This window comes from Suricata suricatta, chromosome 1 (genome assembly GCF_006229205.1).
Source record: "Suricata suricatta isolate VVHF042 chromosome 1, meerkat_22Aug2017_6uvM2_HiC, whole genome shotgun sequence".
Classification (NCBI taxonomy): domain Eukaryota; kingdom Metazoa; phylum Chordata; class Mammalia; order Carnivora; family Herpestidae; genus Suricata; species Suricata suricatta.
In genome coordinates, this window is record NC_043700.1 from 137,108,352 (window position 1) to 137,123,021 (window position 14,670).

At 39.9% G+C, this 14,670-nt stretch overlaps 1 protein-coding gene and 1 long non-coding RNA gene across 3 annotated transcripts in view; one reads left to right on the forward strand and one right to left on the reverse strand.

Moving 5' to 3' along the window:
* Positions 1-701: 701 nt before the first annotated feature.
* AREG (amphiregulin) lies at positions 702-10,484 on the reverse strand. Its single transcript, XM_029944942.1, has 6 exons — positions 10,190-10,484; positions 8,937-9,185; positions 6,126-6,327; positions 5,262-5,417; positions 2,567-2,666; positions 702-875 (listed from the first exon to the last, which is right to left on the reverse strand). Exons 1-5 carry the CDS (start codon positions 10,248-10,250, stop codon positions 2,573-2,575), a joined length of 762 nt encoding a protein of 253 aa, XP_029800802.1. The 5' UTR covers positions 10,251-10,484; the 3' UTR covers positions 702-875; positions 2,567-2,572.
* Positions 10,485-12,994: 2,510 nt separating this feature from the next.
* Positions 12,995-14,670, forward strand: part of LOC115282416 — a 34,859-nt gene continuing 33,183 nt past the window's right edge. For both annotated transcript variants that reach the window (XR_003904639.1, XR_003904635.1), the window contains exon 1: positions 12,995-13,219. This is a non-coding gene — a long non-coding RNA (uncharacterized LOC115282416). The remainder of the gene's footprint in view (positions 13,220-14,670) is intronic.

Genomic DNA, 14,670 nt, shown 5'->3' on the forward strand with positions numbered 1-14,670 from the left:
GTAATTTACTTAGTTGGCCAGCCAGTAACCAAAGTCTGGGTCATTCCAAGGAATTAATGTTCTTGAAGGAGCACTCACCACAAAAGCACATGTGTTTAAGATAATGTAAAAAAAAAAAAAAAAGTAGCAACAGGAGGAAAAGGAGTGGGTTTTAGTGCTTAGTTTATAGATTCATGTCATGATATTAGAGAAAGAAGTCTCTTACTACTTCCTGATTCTTTTGAAGTGCCACATTTGTAATCTTCACACTTATTTTATTTGTAGTAATGATCAGGATTGGTTAGTGGATTTTCTTTCTTTTCTAATATCTGTGTATACTGTGGCAGAGAGACAGGGCTACATGTTAATTTTAGAAGTTTTTAAATTACCGGGACTTGGAGTAAGTTCTACATGGAATAAGAAAGGCTGGTTTAGGATATTAGTGTTTGTGGGAGGACTAAATGACTGTAGTTTATAATTTTTCCATTAAGAGTGCTTTCTAAGAAAAGAAGTAAGCTTTGAAGATTAATAGGAAAATAGGAAAAAACGTAAGGAACTTCTTTTGAAATGATCATCAGTGTAAGGAGAAACGTACCCTACAGTCTTGCAATCTCAAAACTAATATTCAAACTCTCAATCTCTTTGCTTAAAAAAGTTTAATAAGCCGTAAAATAAATACACTTCCATTAAATATTAAATAAATTATTTACAACTTGAAAAAATACTTTTTGCCTCCATGCATCTTTATGTACAGAAATAAGACTTAGCATAAAAAGCAACAATTGAAAATTTAAAACCATCAGAACGAAAAGGTTCTGTTTTCTCATGATCCACCGAAAAGAGGAACCAACTCATCACTTGCGGTTGTGACTTAGCAGTGACTCCGATCCGATACCCTGTTCAAGAATATAATAGAATATTAGAGATAAGCTCTATTTCAATAGAGCTTTAAAAATATATCCAAAAAATCAAGACTCAGAATTTCTGTCAATTTTATATGTCTTAGGAAAAATGCTAACAGCTTTTCAGAGACAGATAATCACTTGGACTTGAATTCTTTTTTCACACCTTTGGTGATGGGCCCACTTAGGGGGAGGACTGCATACGCTGAAGCCTGTTTCATCAAATTCTGCTTAATAAAAAACAACAACACTCACGGGAATTAGTTTTCCTAACCAAATCTGTGCAGTGGATGTAATTAAAAAGATTAAATGGCGTAGTGTATTTGTGATATAGTTAATTTGGGATAATTAGTACCAAGGGCATAATAATAGTAGCTTCCAGTTAATAGCAGCTCCTCTGTGCCAGGCCAGCATGTTCCTTTTCCAAAAATCATTTCAGACCTACTCTGAGAGATCTCAGTTGCACTAAAGAACCAGAAAGCTACCTTTATTCATGTTGGTGGTCTTAGCTTAAGACCATCACAATAACAAATTTTGCTGCAGTAAGTACTGAGTACAGCACTGGCGTGGATAATTAGCCATTTCATGAGTTCCTGAGCTAGCATACTAATTCTGGAATAGGCTCAGATCATGACACTTTCGCTTAACCAACGCTAAACCTAGTGTTTCTCCAAGCATCTGCAGTGTTCACTAAAAAGGGAAATGCTGGATGTAGTAGATTTAAGGTTTGGCTTAGGAATATGCATATTTAAATGGTATCTCAAGTGATCCTGAAACCCATGAAGGTAGAGTATCTGTTTAAGGATGTGACATCCTTCCTGAATGTCTCTGAGGAAATGGAGTTCCTTCTTCCGGCCAATTTTAAATGTGTCCTCGATCTCCTTGCCTCCTCTTCCTCTTTAGCTCTCCACTTTAGTGATGAATAAAACATTTCTCTCTGTATAATTCCTTACCTTTCCTAAACATGCTAAACTCTGCCTCTTCACACACACACACACAAAATATGAACAAGAACTATAATATATCTTAACCAAAATAACTCTAAACTTTGTACACCCTGCCCCCTTCCGACTTCCTGTCTTTAAAAGGGTATTCATCCTGTTCTTGCCACTTTCTCATGTTTGTAGTCGTGCAGCTGACCTGGCTCTCTACCATGTGAGTTCAACCTATCATTCCAACCTTCTCTCCATCACCCATCCGAACGGGGCCATTTTTTGTAAGTTTCTCAAGTGACCCTGTCCGTCTCATGGTATTAATCTTCCTCTCCCTTCATAATTGCTTGTCCCAGTCTCATTGGTTTTTTGAAGTTCAGTGCCTACTTACAACATCCTGTCCTGCTTTCTCTCCTTCACTGGAAACTCCTCATATTCCTTTCAATATGACACAGTTCACTGGCCCTAGCACTCTGGTTCCTTATACTATTTTCTATCTACTAAACACTAAGCTCTTTGAGAAGAGGATCTGTGTCTGTCTCATCTTAACATCTCTTAGGATACTAAGGACATAGCCCTTTCTCACCAGTGAACCCATCTCATGCTCAAAAACAGAATTTCATGTAGCCAATGTTCCTAGGGTCTCCATAATTGAGGACACTTACTTTCCTCACTTTCCTTGAGATAATAGATGCTGTATTTTTTCAAAATTATGGGATATGATCTAAAGTTTAAACCTAAACCATTCATTACCTTCAGCTATGCAATGGCATGTGCATTTCCATTTTCCTGTCGAAGTTTCTTTCGTTCTTCAGCTTCTCCTTCATATTCCCTGAAGTATCGTTTTCGAAGCCTTCAGAGAACAAGATATTCTACGGTCATCAAAGCTCTATTCATCTCCTTATTTGCTGAGGTTTTCACGAGTACAGCGAATTCCTTTCTGTGAGTCCCTATAGAGCGCTGTGCTGTATTGTACACCAAACCAAAACTTAAACCCAGCTCTAAAATATTTTACAACTGTTCTTTTTAAGGGGGTGTTCATGGTGACTTTATATAAACATATTCCCAGAGTACTGAGATTTAAATAGACAGGCCTTGAGACACAAACTTTCAAAAGCATAGGACGCATTCGTGTGTGTGTGTGTGTGTGTGTGTCTGTGTGTTTAATAGCTGACATGATGTTAGTGATTCGACAAGTCTATACATTTATACTAGTCTTCCCACAAGTGCAGCTACCATCTGTCACCATGCCACACTGTCACAATACCATTACTATATTCCCTGTGCTGGGTCCTTCATTCCCATGACTTGTTCGTCCCCTACCTGCAAGCCTGTGGCTCCCAACCCTTTCACCCACTTTGCCCGTATCCTCACTCCCTACCCTCTGGCAACTATCAGTTTGTTCTCTGTACTTATGGATCTGTTTCTGCTTTCTCCTGGTTTGTTCACTTGTTTTGTTTTTCAGATTCCACATATAAGTGAAATCATATAGTATTTGTCTTTCTTTTCTGACTTTCACTTAGCCTTATACTCTCTAGGTCCATTCATGTTGTTGCAAACGGCAAGATCTCATTCTTTTTTTTCCTCAACATTTAGCATACTTGCCACGTACAACTGGAAGAGGAAAAAGATGGTATAGTTTTACCATGGAAGGACTTGACATGTGTATAAATTAATTAAAAGGATTAGAATTTTTCCAAACTAGCTTACAAAACAAGTGAGTTTTATTTCTAAATATAATAAATACTTCCATTTAGTTTTATTTATTTTTACTTTCTATTAAAATCCAATTGTTTAAAAATGTCTTGGTGTTAAACAAGAAATTCTATTTTGGGTGAGTCTTTAATCCATCTACTAAATGTCCCTATGAAAAGAGCAAAAACTCTAACATGATGTTTGGAAAAAAATTCAGTTCTGAACAAAGAGCGAACTGTGGCTTGGGCTAGCATTTGCTATATGTTTCCAACGTCAGGATACGGGAGAAAAGGAGAAAAGTCACTGCCTATTTTCAAGAGTGCCAACATGACAAAAAATTTTCCATACTTTTCCAAAGGAGTATTAAATATTTCACCCTGAGTGATCACACACTTAAATAATTATTTCAAAACATCTTTCCTATCTGGCTATCTTTTCCCTTCTATCTTTCTATGTCAAACAATAATGATTTGTCTGGGGGTATTTTTCCTGAACACATTTGCCTATCTGGCTTGAGGTGCTAACAGATCAAAATAATTTCCAGGGTGTGCAAAACACATTTAAATCACACATCAAACTCTATGTGCATCATAAAACAGTTTTTTATGTGTCTTTTTATCATTCTCTAATCTGCATCTTAAATAATAGTAAACAATGGCAGAAGATAACTCCTTGTTTCCTGAATGGCAGGAGTGGCGGATCATGCACACAGTCCAGTTGTTAAAGTAATTCACCAAGACCTAAAATTAGAATAATGAGTCTATTGCTTTTCCCAAGCTCTAGTAGCACATGAGTCATTATAGAGCCATTCACACCCTCCCCCAACTTCCTTAATTCACTGACTTCTGTTTGACAGACAATGCCATTTTGACATACCCACCAGTGCCTACTACCAAGAACAGTCTACTTTTAACATTCATTGGTCATGAAGTGTGATGAGCTGTTATTATGAGCACAGGACAGACGCTGCAGGAGGAGAACAGTAACAGGATTGTGCCTTCTTCCTACACTGTGCCCCTGTGGAGGAAATCTTTCTTTCTTTCCTTCCCTTTCTTTTCTTTCATTTCTTCCTTCCTTCCTTCCTTTTTTCTTTACTTCCTTCCCTCTTTCTTTCTTTCCTTCTTTCTTTCCCTTCCTTCCTTCCTTCCCTCCTTCCTTCCTCTTTCTTTGTTTCTTAGTAGTTGAGTTCCCATATTGCTTTTGACAATTACAAAATAGGCATAAGCTCTATGTAAATCAGTACCATGCTATGACATTTCTAACTCCAAATTCTGCATTTTAACAGAAGCAGATGTATCTTTGCTTGGCTCCTGGTTTGACGCTTTTTGTGCTTTTTAGTGCCAAAGTAGAATCTCTGACAACCTACTGTGAACCAGAACCAGGCTTTCATTAGACTCTGGGAGACTTCCTTAAGCTTAAGATATTCATAGTGGATACCAACAGTCTGAGATTAGGAAGTAGCCAAGAGTGGAAATAGGACATGAAATGTAACCACCCATTTTTAAGTTCAAAAATTTTCTAGGCTTTTTGAAAAAGAGCTTTACACATGAAGTTTTAATGATGGCCCAAGTCATAGAAATTTTGACCTAATTCTGTGATCTCTGTCACTGAAGTGTAAAGATACGACCAGGGATCTCATGTCACCAATAGAAGAATTCATCTAAAATAGGATCTAGTACCTTGTGATAGCATACTGAAAATAAGCCCACCTGGCATTATCTTATTAGGAATTTTTAAATGATGCCATACTTACTGGAGTGCGATAACAACAGCAATTGCTGTGAAGCTCACGGCAGACACAAAGGCAGCTATGGCGGCTAAAGCCATTTTTGATAAATCACCGTCAACCACGCTGTGGGTCTTCATGGACTTTTCCCCACACCGTTCACCAAAGTAATCCTGATGACATCTGGAAACAACCCACATTAAAAAAATTATAATAATAACTGAAAGCATTCTATATATTTTAGCATTTACTTGTAACACTCAAAAAAAAAAAAAGGCATGCCATCTCTTCGTATTTCAAAATCATGAGACAGAATGCATTCAAGTCAAAGATCTATTAGTATAAGAACAAGTTGAGATTAGTTTGGGTGTGATATTCCAAGAAGACACACCTTCTCATTCTTTGTGCTCCTTTTATGACCAACTGATGAGTTCAGTGACTCGTTATGCACCGAATACATTCCACTATCATTTAATGTGCTAGTGGCTTTTGAGGGGAGGGAGGATAGAACAGTATGGGAAGAATATCTTGAGGTCCTTCAAAAAAAAAGTGTTTGTAAACTTTTTGTATATTTTTATATATTTTGCTTTATATATTATAAAACCGGGGGTCAGCAAACTGTAACCAATGGGTCAAGTCTGGCCATTTGCCAGGTTTTTTTTTTTACAATATATAAGCCAAGGATGGTTATCACATTTTAAGATGATGGTTACATTTTAATTGTAAGTACATACATAATCTGGACCAAAGAAGCCTAAACTATTTGCCAGCTGTTCCTTTAAGAAAAATGTACAGACCCTTGACACTGGAGAAATAAATGGTTTTCTGTGTCTAGGACTTTCAGACCTAGTGTTACAAACATAGATTTCTTTTTAATTTCAGAAAACTTACTTGCATGTTACTGCTCCCAGGTGCTCTATATATTTGCATTCGCCATGAATACAGAAATTTTGAAATTCTGCATCACACGGATTTTTCTTCTTTCTGTTTTTTCTATTTTTTCCATTTTTCCCTCCTTTTTTCTTTCTTTTGGGTTTATCTGAAGTCTTTTCACTTTCTGTTTTGTTTTTCATGGGCTTAATTACCTGTTCAACTAAAAAAATAAATATGATTTATTGACAGCAGTCTCTCTTCATCTTGCATATCATTTTGGAGATGTGAAAGAAAGCAGTCCTACCAGTGAGAGCTCGTGGGGATGATAACCATATTTTTCTCATTATTTAACCCAAATTCATACATAATAATTGGTTAAAGAGAATATCCGAATAGTGTGGCACTTAAAAATCTGAACCTCCTCGTTATTTTATTAGCTCGGAAACATTTTGAATTTATTTGTACCATTATTACTATTATTATTATTATTATTATTATTATTGATAACAGTATTTTCTTTCTAAAAACATCTAGGAAATAGCTCACACATTTCTTGAATTTCTTATACATACTAAATTCTTGGTAATGAACATTAATTTGATTAAACTCAGATCACGGTTGAATGTATTGTTATCCAAATGATATAGATAAGAAAACTGAAGTTGAACGAAGACAAGTTACATGCATTGGGACATGCAGCTCGAGAATGACAGTGCCGGGGTATCAAAACCTGTCATTTCCCCTATGTTTTCTATGGACCTATGTTTTCTCGTGGATAGGTCAAGGCTACCGACTAAACTGCGGCTTTAGTATGTTTGTTGATTTTATTTATGCATCTTGGTCTTGTGCTCATTATCATGGTTGAGAAGTACTGTGTATTACTTGAGGGTAGAAAAAAATGGAGAATTATATTAGAATTAATCAATTTTCTTTGTCAGATTATGACAGGTTATAATTATTAGTTCCATGGGGCTCATTTCTGTGGTCAATCTATTTGAAAAAATAGGAATCTAAAAATATTTGTACTTGTTGCTTCACAGGTTCACTTATTGTAACTCTTTTGATCAACAGAAACATTCATCCAGTGTTATTGCTATGCAGGGCATAGTTTACCCACATACTAAATATGGGAAGGAGTGATCATGTTGGAGCTGTGTGTTTTGTTACACTGGTACCTGAATAGGCTCATCTAAGCAAGTATTTAGCAAACAGATCCTAGTGAAAAGTGGAAAATACCATAATGTCATAATACCATTAGTCATAATGGTCCTGAATAATGTCCCATTAAATAGAAAACATTAGAAATACAGAGAAGGGTATCAAAGATAGAACCCTGTAATTAAGGAAGCAACAAACTAATATTATGAGGATTTTAGCAGGTTATTATGACATTAATAATAGTCAAATTAGGAGCCATGTTTAACTGCTTATGCAATTTTTATATTGAAACTTTGATGATAAATAAGCACAAGTTAGAATACATCCTCTAATGGAAAACACTTTAAATGAATATCACTGCACATTATCAGATATGTTACAAATTGTAGACAGAGACAATGCTCAAGTGCTGCAACAGACATCACCCCAGGGGTTCAACAGCCTTTCAAAGGAGCTCAACCATCAGTTTCCCTGTATTTCACAAGGCACTAGTTTCACTGCTAACAGTTTATTTGGCCTTTTGAAATGTTAATAACTTGAAACCTATTTAAGAGAACAGTTTCTAATCTTATCCCTCCAAAAAGAAGTATAAAACAAACCTCTTCCCCACCTCATATAAAAGCACAAGTTATTGAGCAAGGAGTCAAGTGAAGTGTTCCCTCAAGTTTTTCCCATTTGTTGCTTAACCCAGGCACTGTCCCTGTGGTATCTCACCTGCTGTCCCTTCACCAGGTCTGGGAGGCAGACAGAAGGAGAGCAGTCAGGGAAACTAAGGTCAGAAGAGAAGGGGCATTATGTCCTGCCTCTATATAGTGGATGTTTCTAGGATATTGGGATTTACTGATGACCTCGTCTGCCCTGAAACTCCGAAGTAATAGGAGTGTAATGAACAATATTTAACCTCTTACTTTGGTACTCACATTTTAAGGAAATGCTCTTTTTTTAAAGATCGGAAACAGCAACAGAGAACAAAACTATGGGTTGCTAGTATTTAACTAACACACAGAATCTGGGGTTAAATCATGACCTTAGCAATGTGAAATCCATGCATATTTGCTCTTTAATATTTCCAGAAGGTCTTATTATTATTGTTGTGTTTTAGAATCACCAGTTTCTCAACACCTGGTACTTAAAGGTTAAAGTCCAATTGCTCCTTCCCCACTACTTTGTTCTGTTCCTTTATTTGTGTTAAAATGCAGGTATTTAGGGAAGCCTGGCAGTGGGGGATGGCCAGAGAAATTGCTCGCTGGTTGGTGTCATGCCTGTCTCTCAGCATGGAGGCTGTGTGGCCCAGTGGGAAAGAGCATAGGATCTGTCATCAAACACTGGTGTTCTCATTCTTGCTCAACTGCTTGCTGGCTACGGAACCTTGGGCAAAAACACCTTCTCCGGTCATCATCTTTGTAAAATGCTAATAATCCCTAGTTGTACAGTAGACTTAATAGACATTAACCATTTTTTTAGAGCTCCAGACATATCAGATGTACCCACACACAACTCCTTCCGTCTCAGGTGGTAGCTTCCCCAAGGGATATGCAACACACATACACACAAGAAAACCACTCAAAGACCCAGGGAACGGCTGTTCTTTTGAAGCAGCTTTGCTCACACACACACACACACACACACACACATCTTCGAGGCTATGTTTTTGCCTTATCCTCCACTCACCTCTGACTGAATCATCTACAATATAGCCAGATATTTGTGGTTCGTTATCATACTCTTCTGCGTAATCATAGTCGATCCCCGAGGACAGTTCCTTACTAGAAGTCATTTCACTCACAGGGGAAATCTCCTTTCCTGAGGACACCCCATTCCTTGGGGTGCCCTCAAATCCGTCAGCACTGTGGTCCCTAGAAAATGGTTCCCCTTTCCCTGAGGTGGTGTCGTTGACATCCAATCCAGAAGCATAATGGGCTGTAGGAGAAAGAACGACGGGAGAAAAGAAAAGGTAAAGTAGAGTGAGTGCCTTTCTCACCAGTCAGCTGCGCTCAGGAGAAATGTTTATCTTCTGATATCAAAGCTGTTATTGCACATGTGCTATTGTTTGGGATTGAGTCACTTATGAAAGCATCTTCACATTTTGCCAACAAGCAAACTCAGCTGCTCCAATTCACAGAGCCTCTTTCATCGAGATTTTCTTTTCCACAAATGATCTACATTACCTTCCACACCAAATAATGCTGCCAAATGGGCAAGTTCATCTAATTATGGAACAGGTAATGTCTACAGAGTCCCATCGCTTCACATGCCGAACGCATGTCTGGGTTTGCCAGAATGGCCCATTTGCACGGATGGGTTCTAGGTATAAATATCAGACTGTCTTAACACGTGTTCACATTTTTAAAACGGTCACATATTTATATGTAACACAACATCAATGCTATTTAAAAGTAATGACTCTTACTGTCATTGTTTCATTATTCTTGTTTCTGCCTAGGGAAGAAACTGGGGGGACCAGGTGAGACTCCGGGCCTCAAGTTTCAGGCCCCTGCTTTATCTTTTAGGTCTCACTGAAACAGCAACAGAGTGGTGCTTTGACTTCCTGGGACGTTGTGAGGCCCTCTGGGAAGGTAAAGGTACAATCACTAGACAGAGGAGATGGAGAATTTAGACAGGAGGCAGCGCTCTGGGTCCAGGACTTAACTACTCTAAGATCTGCAGAAATCACTTTGCCTTTCTGGACTCGGTTTCCTGATCTGTAAAAGGCAGGATTTGGATCACAGGATCTCTGAGGTCTTCTCCAGCTGGACTAAGGTAAAAATCCCGGGACTCTCCGGCACCCTCTGACCCAGGACGGCAGAGGCACCTGTCGGCTTTTCTCCTCCTCCCCGACAGTAACCTTAGCGAGGGAGCTGCCGTGGACGCCTCCCGCCGTGGGAGAAGCGCAAGCCGGCTGCTCGGAGCCGGGATGCCCTCACCTGCGCCCAGGATCAGGAACGACAGCACCACTGGCGCCGGCGGCAGCAGCGAGGCTCTCATTGGTCCCTCGGCGCGGCGGCGGCGTCGCGGTCTCTGGGGCAACTCGGTCGGGAGTCGCGGCTGGAACTGGAGGTGGCGGGACAGAGAGGGGACAGGAAGGAGTGTGCGGCTGTGCTAGCCGCCCGGCCGGGCTCGGGCGCTGGAAAAGCGCCTAGAGCTCGCCCCTGGGATCCCTCGGTTCCGACACGAGCGCGGGCAAAAGGTGTGCGAACATTCCGGAGGCGCGGAGAGCACCTGCCCCTTTATAGGCCGGGCGGGGACCTAGTGGGGCAGGCCCGTGACGTCACGGCCTTCGCTGTGGGTGGAGGCGGGCGGCCGCGCCAGAAGAGGTTACCACCCCAAAACCACACCGGGATGGCAGGCGCCCCACCTCCTTGGAGCGTGGAGAGACACTGGGAGGAAATGGAAATTAAACCCTAGCTGCGAGCTGAGAACACGCCCGCCTCACATTCGAGAGTTGGAGAGCTAGTACCTGACAGTCAAAAGTCCCACTTTTTCAAACCACATGAAAAACCTGCGTATAGACTTTGGTTGATCATAATACTCCAAATGACAGGGATTGGTTAGAAAAGCTCCATATTAAGATGTAAAAGTACTTTAAGACTAAGGGTGACTTAACAAGGATAGCCCAATGTCTTTTAACACGGATTATGAAGTTCCTTAAGTGACTTGAGAGAGCGCCCCCTAATGAGGAGCGGCTTTATTTATGATGGGCCTTTATCTCAACCGAGAGCCCTTCCTTACCCACTGCTGGAAAGCGGGCAGAATTTCAAATCATCTCCCCTCGCATTTGTCTGTGTCCCAAGGTCCTTGTCAAAATGAGGATTTATTGACCAACTATTATTGACGAACTACACGCTTAAAAGATTACCTGCACCATCTCAAGTCAGTAACCTGCTGGTTAAGAATCATTTCTCCCTATTTTACAAGGAGGCCTTGCCATATCTGGTTATGGCAGAAGCCAGATAGATTTAAGTTTCTCTGACCCTAAAGCCTCTCTCCACTCTGATAAAGGCGTTTAGAGTAAACCGATCTTTGTAAAGAGAGCTTCTGGGAAGAACAATACTTGGTCCTAAGGAATAATCTCTGCTGGGAGGGTATTGGCATTTAAATGAGGAAGGTGCCCAAGCCTGTGCACCAAAGTCCCAGGATAATAAAACCACTAGCTTTGAGGACCCAATTAGAATCCCGTAGGGCAGTTAATCCCGATAAGAAGAGAAAATGAAGAGGGGTCAATTCGACTGACTTTGATGTAGACACAACTCCAGAACTGGATTTTCTTGGACTTGAAAAAAAAAAAAAAAAAGCATTGTTCTAACTGGCTCCTTGTCCTGAAGATGCATATCTCTTCCTTGATTCTTCCAGTAAAACAGCCTTTTTCAGAATGTGCATCACAGTGCATCTATCCTAATTCTGGGAAACTTTTTTAAAGCTACTTACTTTTTAATGGCAGTGGAGGTAGTAGGCTAAATAATACCATACATTTAGTAGGATGAAATAAACACTTATGACTCATGCCTTCACTTCTAGTCAACATTTGTTGAGAGTATATTCTGTGTCATCTGCTTGTTTTATTTTTTATGGGGGGGGGTGGGGGCAGTAAAGAGAGCGATTACCTGATCAGCGCTCCCTGCTCTCCGGAAGCTCAGTGTGGTGTGGGCCAGAAAGGTTAATTCTGTTAGGTCAGATGATCAGAAGGATTCGGAGTACCATGGGAGACAAGGATGCAGTTTAGTTTTGCTTCCCACCCTCCTCTGCAATGTCCTTCCCAGCAGAAGTTTAAATAGAAAAAATACCTGCTGACAAAGAACGCCCAAGAATGGACAATAAGACTCGGAAGATGGCACTGCCCATCGCAGGGTGAAGCGGGGAGCTGCACCGTCATCTTTGTCGCTGGATGAGAAGATTCTGAATCAGACAGATTCAGAGCCTTGCCCGCAGGTTTCAAAAGATGGCGGGGATTTTGTTTAGAGTTCAGGCTGCGGTGCTGTTCTCCTCTCAGGCTTCACTTTAGTTCCTGCCTCATTGTTCCCTTCCTTGTTACTCTTTCTTCTTAAGTGAGACAAAGGCAAGTTGTACACATGTGTCATCAAAAATGGTTCACTTAGAAGTGAAGGTGAGCGCTTTACACTGGAAATTGCTTAGTCTTTTTCCAAATGGAGAAGTGGAGAGTTACAATTTCCATTGGAATGGGATGTAACGTGGAAGTATAGGGGCAGATAGCTTAGTGGTTAGTATGAACTTTGAATTCACATCAGCTGGGGACTCATATACAAATTCCGCCACATACTAAACCACATAACATTTGAAAGACTCAAGTTCCCCATCTGAAAATAGAAATAAAGCTACCTACTTGCTGTTAAGCAGATCAAATGAGGTAAGATACAAATGAAAGCAACACAAAACCTAGCATATGTGGAGAGCTCAATAAATGGCAACTCTTGTTATTAGCCTGGGTATTATGATAGTTATATTCTATTAATCACATTGAAGAAACGATTGATAAATGGAGCTACTCACAGAGCAAGTGAAATTATCTTCAGTATCTTCAAGCCATGAACTTTGTACCTACTTCACATTGGCACTAACCATTTTGAACATTTTATGGTCCATCATAGGGTCCCATGGGTCGTCATAATGATTGCATCACAATGTAGCACCCCTGGTGACTCACAGCATTCTGGAATTGACGCATGAAAAGGAAACCTACCCCACGTAATGTCAGATAGTCTACATTCTGCATGCTAAGCAGAGACAAGGAGGAACAATTTCAAGAAATTCAAGTAGAATTCAAGTAGCTACTCTTCATTATACTGAACAGTTGATGGCTCCCACACCTACTTTGAGACTAAGGGCAGCTCTACAGGCCAATGCTCCCAGCCAACCACTCACTTTGAAGCCTAGTATCTGGATCCTGATAATATTTTATATGTAGAGAAGAAACAAACTCACTTTGACTCTGCTAAAAGGTATGCTATATAACCAAAGAATAATTACGTGTTTGTTCATATAATTGATCTTGAGTTTTTACACAGAGGGCCAGGGCTGAGTAAGTATTACAACACAGTCATTTTACTGAGTCAACCCATGAAACCTTCAACTAAAATTAAGAAATTCTCTAGTGTATAAGTAACATTTCCTAAATTATTAACAAATGCATTAGCTCCATTTAGATGTCTCTAATTTTCTATTTTTTTGCCTTGGAATTGATCATGCTAAAGAATATATAATTCTTAGTTTCTTAAAAAACAGGACTTATGTGAATTTGACTGCTGGGTACCTTGACATCCTAGTAAAATAAAAGTACTTGCCCTTTAAAAGCTTAATAAGATGGCATTTGCAGAGCAATAACTAGTAGATGGGACAGAAAACAGCAGGCAGTTTGATACAGTAGGAACTACATAAATGTAACATACAAGTAACTGCATTTAAACACACAAGACACAAACGCTTTACGTAGTTAATTTACTCATCAAGTACATTTCGAGAACTAGATCCTCTAAGCACTGGGGATGAAACGTTGAATAAGTCATAATGTCCTTGTTTTTAAGGACTTTGCCTTCTATTAAGGGGAAACATAATAAACAAGGAAAAGATACCTCAAATAATTTTAGACAATGATGAAAGGAAATAAAATATGTGATCTAGAGCACTTCTGATGGGAGAAGCAGATGATAAAAGGAAAGTCAAGGTAACCCCCACAGTTAAGTAGTTCACAGTTTCTAGAGGAAACAGGGCAGGATAAAATGGAGAGGATTATCCTATGGAATAATAACAACTGTGGAAAGCAAAGATAGGCAAGGACAGGAATGAGAGAGAGACATAAGCATAGACAAGAAGAATGAGGGATACTGAACAGATGGATGCCTTGAATGGTGGAGCCTCAAAAGTATGGAGGACTTGGGGACATTGCACAAGAATTCATTCCAGGGGACCAGGGTGGCTCAGTCCATTGAATATTCGACTTCAGCTCAGGTCATGATCTCACAGTTTGTTAGTTCGAGCCCCACCTAAGGCTCTGTCTGTGCTGACAGCTCAGAGCCTGGAGCCTGCTTCGGATTCTGGGTCTCCCTCTCTTCTCTGCCCCTCCTCTGCCTGCACTCTGTCTCTCAACAATAAATAAATGTTAGAAAAATAAAAAAAGAAAATTCATTCCACTAGTCACTTCTCAAACACTCCTCGGAGCACTGCTGACCAGAGCTCCCCAGCTCGTAACCAAAAGTCAGATAAACAGAATCACCCGAGAACCTTTTCTAAATGTACACCCCATTTTCCTCTCTTGATTCGGTAGGTTTGATGTGGAGTGCAGGGCCACGTGGTATTTTTTTAAAGAACTTTCAAGAAAACTTTGATGTGCACTTGGGATTAAGAACTACACCACTAGGGGACACATAAGTGAAAAAAAGTCAAGGTACATTCA

Coding starts and splice junctions, on each gene's coding strand:
- AREG (XM_029944942.1), bottom strand. CDS start 10,250: ATGAGAGCCTCGCTGCTGCCGCCGGCGCCAGTGGTGCTGTCGTTCCTG. Junction 6,328..8,936: donor TGTAGATGATTCAGTCAGAG/GTGAGTGGAGGA, acceptor TTATTTTTTTAG/TTGAACAGGTAATTAAGCCC. Junction 5,418..6,125: donor CTGGGAGCAGTAACATGCAA/GTAAGTTTTCTG, acceptor GGTTGTTTCCAG/ATGTCATCAGGATTACTTTG.